This window comes from Leptinotarsa decemlineata, unplaced genomic scaffold (assembly GCF_025532065.1).
Source record: "Leptinotarsa decemlineata unplaced genomic scaffold, Ldec_3_MD MMD2_P_RNA_scaffold_5, whole genome shotgun sequence".
Lineage (NCBI taxonomy): Eukaryota > Metazoa > Arthropoda > Insecta > Coleoptera > Chrysomelidae > Leptinotarsa > Leptinotarsa decemlineata.
Genome location: NW_027412532.1, coordinates 2,780,295 through 2,794,523, shown reverse-complemented (window position 1 = coordinate 2,794,523; position 14,229 = coordinate 2,780,295). Strand labels below are relative to the sequence as shown.

At 37.8% G+C, this 14,229-nt stretch overlaps 1 protein-coding gene and 1 non-coding gene across 2 annotated transcripts in view; both read left to right on the top strand.

Moving 5' to 3' along the window:
- LOC111502093 (neuroligin-1) overlaps positions 1 to 14,229 on the top strand; it is a 476,486-nt gene that overhangs the window by 334,474 nt on the left and 127,783 nt on the right. The window contains exon 5 of the mRNA XM_074169241.1: positions 12,160 to 12,312. Within this exon, the coding sequence (XP_074025342.1) occupies positions 12,160 to 12,312 (153 nt within the window). The remainder of the gene's footprint in view (positions 1 to 12,159; positions 12,313 to 14,229) is intronic.
- On the top strand, positions 13,527 to 13,599 carry TRNAA-AGC (transfer RNA alanine (anticodon AGC)). The gene has a single exon. It is a non-coding gene; the product is annotated as a tRNA-Ala (tRNA).

Sequence of the window (14,229 nt, the reverse complement as noted above, 5' to 3'; positions counted from 1 at the left end):
CTTGAGGTGTCTCACGGTGGCCTCTGTGAAGGTTTTGGAATGTGCAGCGATATTACTGTCGTTGCGCGGCTTCTTCAAGCTTCTTGGGGTTCCCTCCGTGGAAGTGCACAAGTGAGGGAGCTTTCCTGCAACGGCAGCCGGTTCCTTGCCTTTAATCCAGGCTGAGCTCTTGGCGCCCACCGCAGGAAGTGCCTATGCTGTTGGAGGTGATCTGCTATGTCCAGCCTCATTCCAAGCGGTAGATTGGGGTGGAAATTTCTTTTCATCCCCAGCCACAGCCTCAGATTGAGGTGAGCACTTCTTTCCAGCCTCGGGATTGGTTTTCGTTTTTGATGTTTCTGTTTCTGTGTGACCAAGGGAAGAGTTGGTCACCTCTGGCAGAGCCCCGCATTACCAGAGGTAGGCTGATTACACTGGGGTTTCGCACAAATGGATCGTTCGCGACTGCACATCACCCTGCGGTCATTTAGCTGTCGGCACGATTCCTTACACCTTAGCTTGTGTAGGCTGGTCCACGATGGCATGTTTTGCTCAGGCTTTTGGGGGTTTCAGCTCCTCTCACCCTACCCATTTCTGCTACTGACCAGGAGTCCGACGACCCCGTCCGTAAGACCACATTGGCCTTCCGGATAGGGCCTCCAGTCCCCTGGCCGTTCCCTCATCCGCCACCTGGGAAAGCGTCCGATAGGTAGTCCAACCTACGGCTGATATCGAACTTATTGAACGTGGCTGGGAAAAGCGTATAGAGAGAGCTGCAAGAAGATTATGTTTTTTTCCAAAAATTTTTGTGTTTTCTCTGTTGGGCCGGGTAATTCTGAAACCATCCTCATACTTTCACTTTCTCGTCCCCTCACGAATTTTACGAGTTCAACATGGATTCATGACAAGGAGGTATAAAGTAAGTGAACTCATCAAATTCACTCAACTAAGAAAAAAATCATTCTGTGCATTTTAGAAACTTGCATTTCTAACAGCTCATTCATGCCACGCAGCCTCCTACGGCTCTGAGGAATGATTCTTCACCGCCCTCTATGACTCTAAAGAATGATTCTCCACAGCCTCCTATAACTCCAAAGAATGACTCTCCACAGCTTCCTACGACTATGAGCAATATATCTGATGGACCAGAGCTTCGGAAAGGATACACCTAAATATGTCCCGTGGGGTCCAATAAAATTGTTGGACCTGAAGAAAGAGTTGTCGTGGTGCAAAGAGATTCTGCAAAGGCGTTTGACGAAACAATTCACACTATTCTTCTAAAATCTCAGGAATATGAATTTGGATATCACATCAATTTAGTACAGTTTTTTTAATATCATACGTCTCCGTTTCTTTTTTGGTGAAGACAAAAGGAAGATTGTTCAACATTGCAGCCCGTTCGAACCACTCAAGATGAAGTACTTTCCTTCAGACAGTCGTTCCTCTGGATTTTACCTGGTCATGAGGATTGACAGGGTGGTTCATCTGAAGAGCCTATCAAAACTATTCAGCCCAAGTATGCTTCATCTATTTCCTTAGTTGTCCCTCCTTCTATTATTTGGTTACGACGTACTTGAATGACGTGGATGGTACAACCTTTGGCTTCAACCAACTTCGTAGGACATTGGACTACTGCTTAGTCTCCACAGAAGAGTATACATAAATTTACATAATAGTATACATAAAGTTATGTCTAATGATCAGTTTCTGATGCTCTACTATGCCCAAGTATACTCCAGACTTCGATATGCCATCTCCCTCTGGGAAAGGTCTTCGAGAGCTAATGATGTATTTGTTGCACAAAAGAGAACAATCCGAGTAATGTTTAACCTATTCTCTCGACAAGGCTGTGTTGATGTATTCAAAACATATAAAATCATGACGCTACCATCACTCTTTATCTTTGTAGTTTGTGTGTATATATTCAGTAACTATAACAGTTTTTCAACCAGATCTAGCATTAATAAACATGACACAAGAAAAAAAATCAGCTGAAAATACCCTTTTCCAGAGTCAAATTGTCTAAAAACTCTCCAAACTCACTAGGTCATTCATTATTTAATAAAATACCAGATTATGTAAGAGAGAGTCGAACCTCAACATGTTTTAAAAAAAGTCTTCAACATTTTTCAACTGAAAGATGCTATTATAAAGTCGATCAGGCACTATAATAAGTATTTGTGAATCCTTTATGATTTGTCTGTTAATTGTGTATTTGGGTGAATATATGTATATATGTGTATAAGTGTATATATGTCTATATGTCTGTATATGTATATATGTGTTACACAATTAACTGAGTATGTACTGTCATATTATTTTTTTATTGTTCACTTTTACGCTTTACCATTACTATACTGTTCTGTTATATACAATTTAACTGAATGTTATCACGCTCTGTTGATTTTGGATAAACGACTACTCCTATACAATACTTGTATTGTCCTTCTGGAAAATACAGAATTATTATAATTATTATTACATTTTCCTACAGCTCATACATAGAAGAACTCATCCCTTTTATGTTATTGCGCTTTTACTTGAAGAAGAATGACTGGCAGTATTCAATTCTGAACAAATCGCTCACATTTTCCAATATCCCCATTGTTCTGAGAGATCTTGTTTTGGATCACTGACACGTTGTTTCAGTTCTGAACGTTTCGAACCATTTATGAATGAGCAAGCAAGCAACAAATCGAAGCCTCTTTCTGAAAATAAATACTCAAATATTCACGTAGAGATGTGTCGGAAAAGAAAAATAAAATACCGTTCAGAGATATCCGTTGGAATTCTAGTAGCGTGTAAAAGGAAATGACGATTTCAATTCTAAAATAGATTTGATGCATTCCAGACTATTCGATTCTCCTATTCGTTTGAACGAACCAATCGAATTCGTGAAAGTTTTATGGATCATAATATTCGGTTCAATGGGAGATTGAGTTTTCATTTGGTTTTTGATTTGGGTGACTTGGTATGAAATTCTTTTCGTCTTTTTCAATGATTCGCTTATATATATTGTATACTACTATCTACTACTACTACTATCACAAACTAGTGGATTACATTGAGGCAGGCGAATACCCTGTTGAGATTTTTTGTGACCTCAGCAGGGCATTTGACTGTGTAAATCACAGAATTCTATTAGATAGACTCTATCACTATACTGTGAGGGGTACACCTCTGGATTGGATACGGTCATATCTTTGTGACAGATGGCAGTATGTCTCAATCAAAATGGAGTCATCTGGGTGCTTGAAAAACGACTTGGGTGTCCCACAAGGGCCAGTACTTACCCCTTTGCTATTCATAATTTACATCAATGACATTGATATGCTCCCTTTGCCAGCATCCTTCACTATGTACGCAGATGACACCTCACTTATAATTTCCAATACCCGAGAAAGTTCTATAAGGGAAAACTGTGAGGAAACTTCGTCCGCAGTTAATAATTGGTTCTTGGCAGATCGTCTTTTTCTGAATATTGATAAAACCAAATGCCTCAGATTTCATATCTTGCAAAGAACCTGTGAATATATCTCATTTGTTTTTCCTATGATCTCCACTAATGTCACAAGAACGAAATTTCTGGGATTGAATGTTGATAACCATCTCAATTGGAAATCTCACTGTGAGGTTCTTGTTTCCAAACTCCACACAGTTACCTTTCGAATCTGAATCCTGATCAGTTGTTGCTGCTCTATTATGCGCCGGTAGAAAGTAGACTACGATATGGCTTGACCTTCTGGCCAACATCAACTTCATCGTCTCGTGTTTTTATAGCACAAAAAAGGAATTATACGTTCAATGTAGGGTTTGAGCTCTCGAACCTACTGCAGAAATGCAGTATTAACCTTACCCTCACTTTATATTTTACAATTGTGTATATATATATATATATATATATATATATATATATATATATATATATATATATATAAAAACATAAAAATTAGTAGCTCCATTTTCATTTCCAAACGAAATCTGAAAGATTTTCTAGTGCAAAATTGTTTTTACTCCATAGAACAGTTTTTAGAACTTCACTTCTAAGGAATTTATTTCTCATCTATTTATGTACTTATTTGCTTTTGATTATCTGTTATATATAACCGTTTGTATGTTTTTATGCGGTGTTTTCTATTCGTTTGTTGATGGTATATGTACTTTGTATGAAACCCTTCCTTTGACTTTTTCCATACAGCCTGTACTGTCTCAAGGAAATAAAATCATATTATTATTATTATCATACTCATAAATGCGAGAGTCATCCACTTAACACACACTCATCTCTGTTTCTCCATACTGGTGAGTCCTAGGAAGCTGAAATTTAGTATACAGGTGCTACTTATGCCTTGGGTATGCGATAAGTAAGAATTTTCAAATATTCTAACTGAAGCGCCCCCTGTGGGGATAAAAGGGGCGCCTTTACATATAAAAACCATAATCACTGTTTCTCCGTATCGAAGGCAAAATATATGATGGAATCGGCCGATACTTGATGAAAATCCATAACTAACGTATTCCAAAAACACTTTATTGTGAGATTTTCACTAAATTGTTTTACAAAAACGCAACACGTGTTTCGCCATACAATGGCTTCATCTGGCGTGTCTTTCAACTCAGTTGAAAGATGAAGCCATTGTATGGCGAAACACGTGTTGCGTTTTTGTAAAACAATTTAGTGAAAATCTCACAATAAAGTGTTTTTGGAATACGGAAGGCAAAATGTTTGTATTTAGGTTCGTTTTATGTTGTAGGTGTGCAATGAGGAAGGATTTTCGAAAATTCCTTAAACAAAATTATCTTTTTATCACTGTTTTTCGATTTACTTGAATTTCCGCAGAATGATTTCCTCAGTATCATAATTGCAACTGTACGGTGCCGGAGCAAGTCGCTTGTAGTTAATATTCATTTGGAGTTTCATTTTCAGAATGTCCTATTCAACCAGGAATTATTTTAAACAACAATTTTTTTTTGTGATTTTCATCGCAACAGAGCAGCGATAATTTTTATATCATATAATAATTTTTTCTAAATTTAATCTGAAACAAATATTTGATTATGATTCAATTATGTTTTGAGGAGTTTTATGTTCGTCTCATTTCTCATTTTCCAAATACTTTTTTGGTGCCATAATCTCTCTACGCCGAATATTTTCCATCAACCTCCAGAGTGAGAAATAACAAAATGCGATTCCATTAAAAATCCGTAACATAATTTTCTCGCAGACTGTGCCAGACCTCTGAGAATTTAACATCCGGCGGATTAGAAACAACAAAATTGAATTCTTTCTCACAAAGAACTGAATCAAATATTTTAAAACTTCTCAAGTATCCACAGCAAACTCCTTCGCAGACTGATGGCATAAAAACTGGTGTAATAAAATATTTCCCCATAATGAGTTCCATAACTCTATGCATAGAAGCAGCGAGACGTGAAGAATAAAAAGGTCGACCACTTCTTTCTCATTAGCTTTCGAAAAACTCAAATTGGATTAAAAAGTTTGCAAGCAGCTAATGAGAAAGCCGATCCGCACACTTACAGACGTTTGTGACTCCAACTCCCGGCTAAATCGGATTATTTCAACTTCGCGAAGTTCGATTGATTGGGAACGGAATCTGCAATTGCTTCTGAAAAATTAGATTTTTTTCTAGAGACAATCGAGGTATCTGGTCCATCTTTTACCCTCTTTTCTTGGACATTGAGAAATAGGGTATTGATGGCTTGAGGATACTTCAAAATATCTGCAAGCATTCTGAAAAATATTAAATTTTCCGAGAGACAATCGGACTATCTGGTCCATCTTCCTCTCTCTCTGTTCTTGGACATTGAGAATTAATATATTGATGACCTGAAGATACTTCAAAATATCTGTAAGCATTCTGAAAAATAGCAAGTTTTCGAGAGATAATCGGTATATCTGGTCCATCCTCTTCTCTCTGTTCTTGGACATTGATGGGCTGAGGGAACTTCAAAATATTTGTGAGCATTTCACATACGAGTATATCACAAAATCCATATCAATTGAATAGCTTCTTGCTGATATTTCGTCTTCATCTGAACCTCTGAATCAAAGTTCACACGAGTGTCGTTCCACATAATTAAGAAAATTATGGTTGAGTGTTATCCGATTCCAAATTTTCCACAATGAGTTAGCATATAATTACCAATTCAGATAAACAAAAACCGTGGCAACTATTGAAAATTGAAGAGGAGATCTACGTAGAATAAAAAATCCATCAAAACAATTCTCACATCCTGAAACTATAGTACCAAATTTCAGAATTTCCAATGACAATTGACTGAGTAGTTCGACCAAGTTCCGATTTGGTCGCTTCAAGAATAAAAAATATTTCAATATAGGGTGTAAAAGCCAAGTGGAATAAATTCATCATTTCGGTTACGGTAACTATCATAACAAAATCTCGAAACACGTCAAATATAAATCATAATTTGACATACTCCAATGGAAAAATGCTACTCCTACCTTCAATCGGTAGGACCAATCAGCCTCACATCCTTCCTACTGCAAGGACTTGAGAGGATACTGGTCGGGCAGATCAGGAGAGGAGCATTATATGCATCCCCCCTGAATAACCACCAGTATGCTTATCAAACCGACAAATCGACAGATTCAGCATTAAACAACCTCGTTGAGAAAATATCCCAATCCCTTGACTACAAGGAGATTGCGGTTGCTCTATTTCTTGATATTGAAGGAGCATTTGACAATGCACTACCTAAATCTAAAGGAAAGTAAACAGAACTGCAACTACGACTCTTCAAGGCGAGGCTATCAGGTTCAGGGTCACCAGGGGCTGCTCTCAAGGTGGGGTACTATCTTCCCTTCTGTGGTCGCTCCTGGTGGATAGTCTGTTTGATTCCCTCGACAGAAGAAAAGTCGATCTGCAAGCCTATGCAGATGACCTTGTCATCCTGGCAAGTTCCACGTCGGGAAGAGTGGTTTGTAATATCCTCCAAAGCGCGTTGGACGTTGTTCACAGTTGGTGCCTGAGGGAGCAGATGTCTGTCAACCCCAGCAAAACTGTGTTAATCCCCTTCACCAAGAGGAGAAAATTGGACGATCTAACGCCACTTTCCCCCAATGGTGTGGTCATTCCGCTTGGAAGGGAGGTGAAATATCTTGGCGTTGTCCTTGATAGAAGACTCACCTGGAACGCCCACTCAGAAAAAGTTTTACACAAAGCCAGACTGTCTCTATGGACATGTCGGTAGATTTGTGGTGAAACTTGAGGTTTAGGTCCCAAACAAATCCATTGGATTTATGTGATGATTGTCAGACCAATAATCTCTTATGGTGCAATTGTTTGCTTACAGAGACAGGCTTGTCTGGCTATCAGTGGTGCCATCAGTATCATATCATCACATTTTTCTGGAGAAAGAGGCTAGATGGACTGCATACAGACTTGTGCACATTGCCAATTGCACAAATCAATTCAATGCAGAGTGCAACAGACTGTTGGTTGACATTGGAAGTCGCAGCATTCTGAAAATGACATCTGACTCTATGCCTCCAACTGTCAACTACGAACTGCCTTATGAAGTACTCTTTCCGAGTAGAGAGAACTAGATCCCCCTTGAGAAGGAAATATCAAGAGCAGATAGTTATTGGTTCACAGATGGATCAAAAACACCTTTCGGTTCTGGTGGTGCAGGTGTTTTCAGTCGCAGACCCAAGACAGAGTTATCTACCTGTCTAGGAACTTATGCGATTGTATTTCAAGCGGAAATTTACGCTATAGAAATGTGTGCGGAGAGATTGGATAAATCCAACCTCACTCACAAGTCAATGAAAATATTCTCGAAGAGTCAAGCGGCGTTGGAAGCTCTTGGATCCTGCCGAGCAACGTCTAAATTGGTAGCAAACTGCCAAAAACGACTAATAATCTATATGGACCTCAATATGTTTATGTTTCACTTTTAAATTTTGTTTCATATGTCATGTGTAAGTAATTATGTTGTAATTTAACGTTGTAAATGATTTATAATTTACAATTTTTTATATGTCATATATGTGTATTTTATGTGACTTCCAGACACCATTGTGTACTTGTGATCAATAAAACGAATAAATAAAATAAATATTGGCAAAGTCCAGGTCTAGAAGGATAGCTTGTAATATCCTCCAAAGTATGATGGACGTTGTTGACAGTTGGTGCCTGAGGGAGCAGATGTGTGTCAACACCAGCAAAACTGTGATGATCCCCTTCACCAGGAGGAAAAATTGGATGAATTGTGGTAAAACTTGGGTTTTGTGTCCCAAACAAATCCAATGGATTCATGTTATGATTGTCACACCAATAATCACTTATGTAGCAATTGCTTACGGCCGAAGACTTCACAGAAAATGGCTGGAGCGAAACTTTGGAAGATCTTGGCTCCTACCGATCAACGTCTAAATTGGACTCTAAAACGACTCTCCTCAATAGGAAAACCCAACAGATTGTCTCTGGTCTGGATTCCTGGCCATACTGGCCTGGAAGGCAATGAAGCTGCTGACTCTTTTGCAAAGGAGGGTGCTGCAAGCAGCTTCATCGGACCAGAACCTGTCATTGGCATCGCTTTGGGCTTTGCCAAACAAACACTGAACACCTGGATGGCAAGAAGATTTATGGACGTCTGGCAGAATCTTCCAGGATTGGCTCACTTCAAGGCGTTTATTCACCCCTTCGAAGGTTGGTTACAAACAGTTGTTGGACTACAGTAGGGATGAACTACGATATCTAACAGGCCTTCTTACAGGTCACTGTCATTTGAATCATCACATGCAGAGACTTGGACTGTCGGAAGACAGTGTGTGTCGCATCTGTCTGGAAAATGATGAAACAATAGAGCATATACTTTGTGCGTGCCCCACTGGGGACCAAATCAGGTCCTTAGAGTTCGGCAGATCCGTACTCTCACCAAATGACCTGAAAGACCACTCACCATTCAAACTAATCGGCTTCGTTAAAAAGCTGGGTTTATTTAGCCGAGTGTGAATAGGTGTGAGCCACAATAAACCCTTGTGGGTTGCGGTGGAGAGTCGAATAGACCCACTAACTTTAGACCTACCTACCTTCAACCTCCGTCAAATGACAGGCAACCTCCAATTTTTTTAATTCGAAGTATAGGCTTGTGATATATCGTTTGAGAGATCTTTTCATTCTCTATTCAAAAATGTTATCGCTTTCGGCTTCCTGCATGATTTTTGATATCACTGATAGCAAAATGACTGGTCTATAGTCATTTGAGATATTTTTCTTGCCCTTTTTGGGAATAGGCTGAAAGCGAACACCTTCCTTGTGAGAGAGGTTGAAAAGTCTGACACAAATGGTTCAGCTAGTAGATCCACTCATGATAGTGTTGGAGTTGACTATTTTGTAAAAATTTGATTTACAGCTTCAGCTACCGACCAAAAGGATCTAGACTCGTTGGGATTGGCAAGCAGTTAGTTCATAATTATCTAATCGTAAAGTTCTTCGCTTTCATTTATTCTAAGGGCCAGACAAAAACGATCTTCGTCGATTTCATCGAATCCCAAGTACGCAATTTGCATTTTGATGAAATCAATCGACTTGTATCATGTTGTCAAATCGAATGAGTAGTCAAAGAGATGATAAATTTTGAAAAGGACTCATCCAAATGGTCAACACTAATATCAACTTGTTGCGAATATCAATAATATGGCACCATAGAGTATTTTAACAAATACATGCACATACTCGCATCTATGAATTGCTTCCCCTGAAAAGTATCTTTCCCCAATAGTCAGAAATTACTCCTCCCTCCGAAGTTATGAGCTGAGTCCTGTGAAATTTTGACCATGGAACAACTAATGTTTTTCTATTTCGAATTCAAACCTCACCTCGCCATCGTAAAAATATGTTTTTCATTCATAATGGTGGAAAAAAATATTTCAGAGTGACTCTAAAATACAATTCTGCAGATACAATCAATGTACGAGTGAATTTTGGTTCGTTAATCAAAATCATGAAAAACAATAGTCGTCTACCGGACTCGCCAAACAACACTTGCTAGCCCCGAATTGGCAACAAAACGACAACAAACGCTTATTTACGTCTAGAAGGAAAATTTATTTCTTTAATCAGACTACAAGATAATCGTATAATTGGCAATTGGTACGGCCTTGATGCTATTAGATTGGAACCATAGTTTATTAACGTTTCTGGCCGGGTAAACAGATTTAGGTCTCAATTGGAATTTAATAAATGATAGAAGGCGTGTACGAGATAGAGTTTTCGAGGTTTTCTCTGAGAAATATTCATTTTCATCAGGCCGCATCGACTGCTAGGTCATTAGCTGCTACTTTCCAGCTGGAAACGATAATTTTCAGTTAAAGTTTTTGGTATAGGTCACTTCGTTTTTATAAAATTCAACGTATTTTGGATTCCAGCCACATCATTCGATAATCATTCTTGTAGTATCTATCTTCAACATGTCCGCTGTTCGTCTGAATTGTTCGTGAACTTAACATTGGTTTAAGATGTGATGAACCGTTTCTATTCCATTGCAAATATTGAGTATTTCTAGTCTTCAGCCCGTTAATTCTCGCCCCCCAAATATGAGTTGGTGGTGGTTCTGGTTTCTTTTCAGTGGAAGAGCTTCATGAAGCAAGAGCCTACGAAACCCTCTACGAAACCCTTCATCACTTGGAAGGATCGATTGCAGCTTGAGAAGTGCAGATTCTGTGAAACATGTTCTTTCTTGCGAATCAGTAGAGAGTTGTCCTGAAAACCTTGAGAAGAAAATTGGATATGATAATTTTGGAAACACTTGCTACATGAATAGCATTTTACAAGTCGCTCCGGAGCACCAATTGATTTCTGTTGTTTTTTTATAATTCCATGTTTTGTAAATTGTTTCAATTTCTTCAATTCATTTCCTTCCAATTCCATTATCACAACAAGTCGATTTCCATCTATATGGAAACATGCCAGAGTTACCTCTCTAGCAAAATGTAGCGATCCCACCGAATTGTCTGATATACTTCTCATCAGCCTACTTTCTACTCTGTCAAAAGCACTAGAAAGTATCTCAAAAGAACAAATTTTCAACTACGCTGTGGAGAAAAATCTCATTTCTGACATGCAATCAGTGTTTCGCCTACAATTTAGTGCAACAACTGCACTGATCCTTATCATTGATGATTTTTTCAAATCATGCGATGAAAAAAAATCACTTGTCTCATTTTGCTTGATAACAGCAAGGCTTTTGACACAGTAGATTTGTCTATTTTGTGTAAAAAAAACTTCAGTATCTCTTTTAGACAGCTGTTCATCAGAACGGGCTCAAAGTGTCATACTGGATGGTGAACCATCTACTTCACTGGTCAGAAGATCTGGAGTTCCACAAAGTTCTGTATTGGGACCATGAATACATACAGACATGCAAAATTCATCACTATGTCGATGATACCCAACTATATACCTTTTTCAGTTTCCATGAAATTAAGGTAGGAAGTACGAAGACTCATTGAAAGAAAAACCACCAAAAAAGACCATGGTTATTGGTACTACGTTGAATGTTTAAAATTATCTCAAAAGTACAAATTTTCAACTACGTTGTGGAGAAAAATCTCATTTATGACGTGTAATCAGGGTTTCGCCCACAATTTAGTAGAATAACATTACTGATCCGCATCATTGATGATTTTTTAAATCATGCGATGAAAAGAATCACTTATCTCATTCTGTTTGATTACAGCAAGGCTTTTGACACAGAAGATTTGTATAAAAAAGATCAGTATCTCTTTCAGACAGCTGTTCATTAAAACAGGCTCAAAGTGTCATACTGGATGGTGAACATCTACTTCACTGGTCAGAAGATCTGGAGTTCCACAGGGTTCTGTATTGGGACCATGAATACATACAGACATGCAAAATTCATCACTATGCCGATGATATCCAACTATATACCTCTTTCAGTTTCCATAGAATCAAGGTAGGAAGTACAAAGACTCATTGAAAAAAGCCCACCAAAAAAGACTATGGTTATTGGAACTACGTTGTCTGTTTTGGTTTGCCATGAATATCAGCAGTCGAACTTGAGTTCTGCAGTGAAAGCTGCAGAAAGACTAGAAGCAATTTCTCATTTTTCGATCCAACACAGATTTTACTGTTGATTCTGAAAGAAAATGTTCAATTCAGATTTTTGTTTCAGGAAACCGAGGTCTGGACGCTCCCTACGCAGTCCTGGTTTTCGTCCACGGTGAAAGTTTCGAGTGGGGGGCTGGTCATCCTTACGACGGGAGCGTTCTTGCTTCTTACGGCCACGTTATTGTGGTGACGCTCAACTTCCGCCTTGGAATTCTTGGTGAGTGACTAAAACGATTACATCTAAAGTAATAACACAAGACCCAGAAATTTCATCGATAAATTTCAATCGAAAATTTTATTGTTCAGCAATATGAGTGCAACAAGCATGGTTTTGCCACTACCGATTAGTGGTATTACCAATTTACAACTATTTCACCAATTATTAACAAATGATAACAATGATATCGATAGCAATTTAACAATTCATCAATTTAATTAATTCTATTACCTAAATAACAGAAAATACAATTATTTGTTTGAAAGTGCAATTTCTAAAAACCTCCCTCAATATTTATGATGATTTATACGCTGACATTACAACTTTGATCCGGTCATTATACTAAGATGAAAAGCTCAAAGTTTGCGTATTTGGAGATTGTTTTACATTTCTATACCCTGTGATCGTATCAATTTTGATGTCTATGAACTTGGAATATTGAAAAAGGAATTCTGAATACTGAGTGTTTTTGTTTTAGAATATTGAAGTTGAGGTTGAAACATCTTTCAATCTTAAATGGACTTTAATTATTTCATGTCAATTTTCCATATTTGATAATATGAACAGAGTACGTAAATTATTCATTATTTTAACCAAATATCGACATGCTTTCAATAAGTTCTATACTCCAAATTGGACCACTGATGTTGAGCTGACTAATCCGACCACATATATCTTGGAAACTTCTGAAAAAGATGAAATACAGGGCGATTTCACATTGAGGAATTACAGAAAGCCCAACACCCAGATATTCATCTGGTAGAAAAAGTTATTCATAAAAAGAGAGACAAACTGTATATTTAGTGGTTAGGATTCGATTCATCGCATAAATTCTGGGATGAATAAGAAATATATTGAAATGCAAGGAAAAGAAATAATGAAGAATGTTCAAATGAATGTTTACTTTACCAAATGTAACTTTTTTCGTCATATCTAAATACATTCTCGTTCTTCTTCTTGGAGGAGTTTTGGATAATGATACGATATTATTCAATGATAAAAATGTCACAGGACCTAATTTTGATGGTAAAAATGAGACTTCCATCTTGAATGATTTAATCACATACTTGTGATCAGATGATATACTCTAATTATTTTCAATTAATCACTGACTCGCTAACAATGCGATTGTTATTGATCTTACCCCTTATGTTACCAAGGCAATAATATACTTGATTGTACAATATTTGTAAATTGCAAACTGCTTATCATCAGGGGGCGTAGCTCAGATGGTAGAGCGCTCGCTTAGCATGCGAGAGGTACCGGGATCGATGCCCGGCGCCTCCAATCTTTTTTTTACTTATCTTTCAAATCGTAGTCGATTTATTTTAAAGAACATAAACCTTTCTATTACTTTCATAAAAAATTTAGATGAGAGATACAGGAGTATTTTTATTGTTTGCATCCTCACGGATGCAATGCTGATACTGAATATAAATTCACCCACCGGAAATTTGAGGGCATGGAGAAACAGTGAAGAAAAAGTTACGTTATTTAAGTACGCGCCTTTTTCCTCTGCGGCTGGCGCCCCAGTAGCAGTTTTGAAAAATTTTTCCTTGTTGCACATCTACAACATAAAGCAAACTTACATACAGAATTTCAGCCTCTGAAAATATAGCGGTACCGATAAGCAGTGATAAAAAGGTAATTTTTATATGTGAACGCGTCCCTTTTACCTTTTACCCCTTTTACGGGCCTCAGTTGGAATATGTGAAAATTATATTTTTTGCACATCTACAACATAAAACAAACTTACATACAGAATTTCAGCTTCTGAAAATATAGCGATACGGGTAAACAGTGATGAAAAGTTAATTTTTATATGTATACGCGCCCCTTTCACCCCCACGGGGGCCCTCAGTTGGAATATTTGAGAATTCTTTGTATATTGCACATCTACACCATAAAACAAACTCA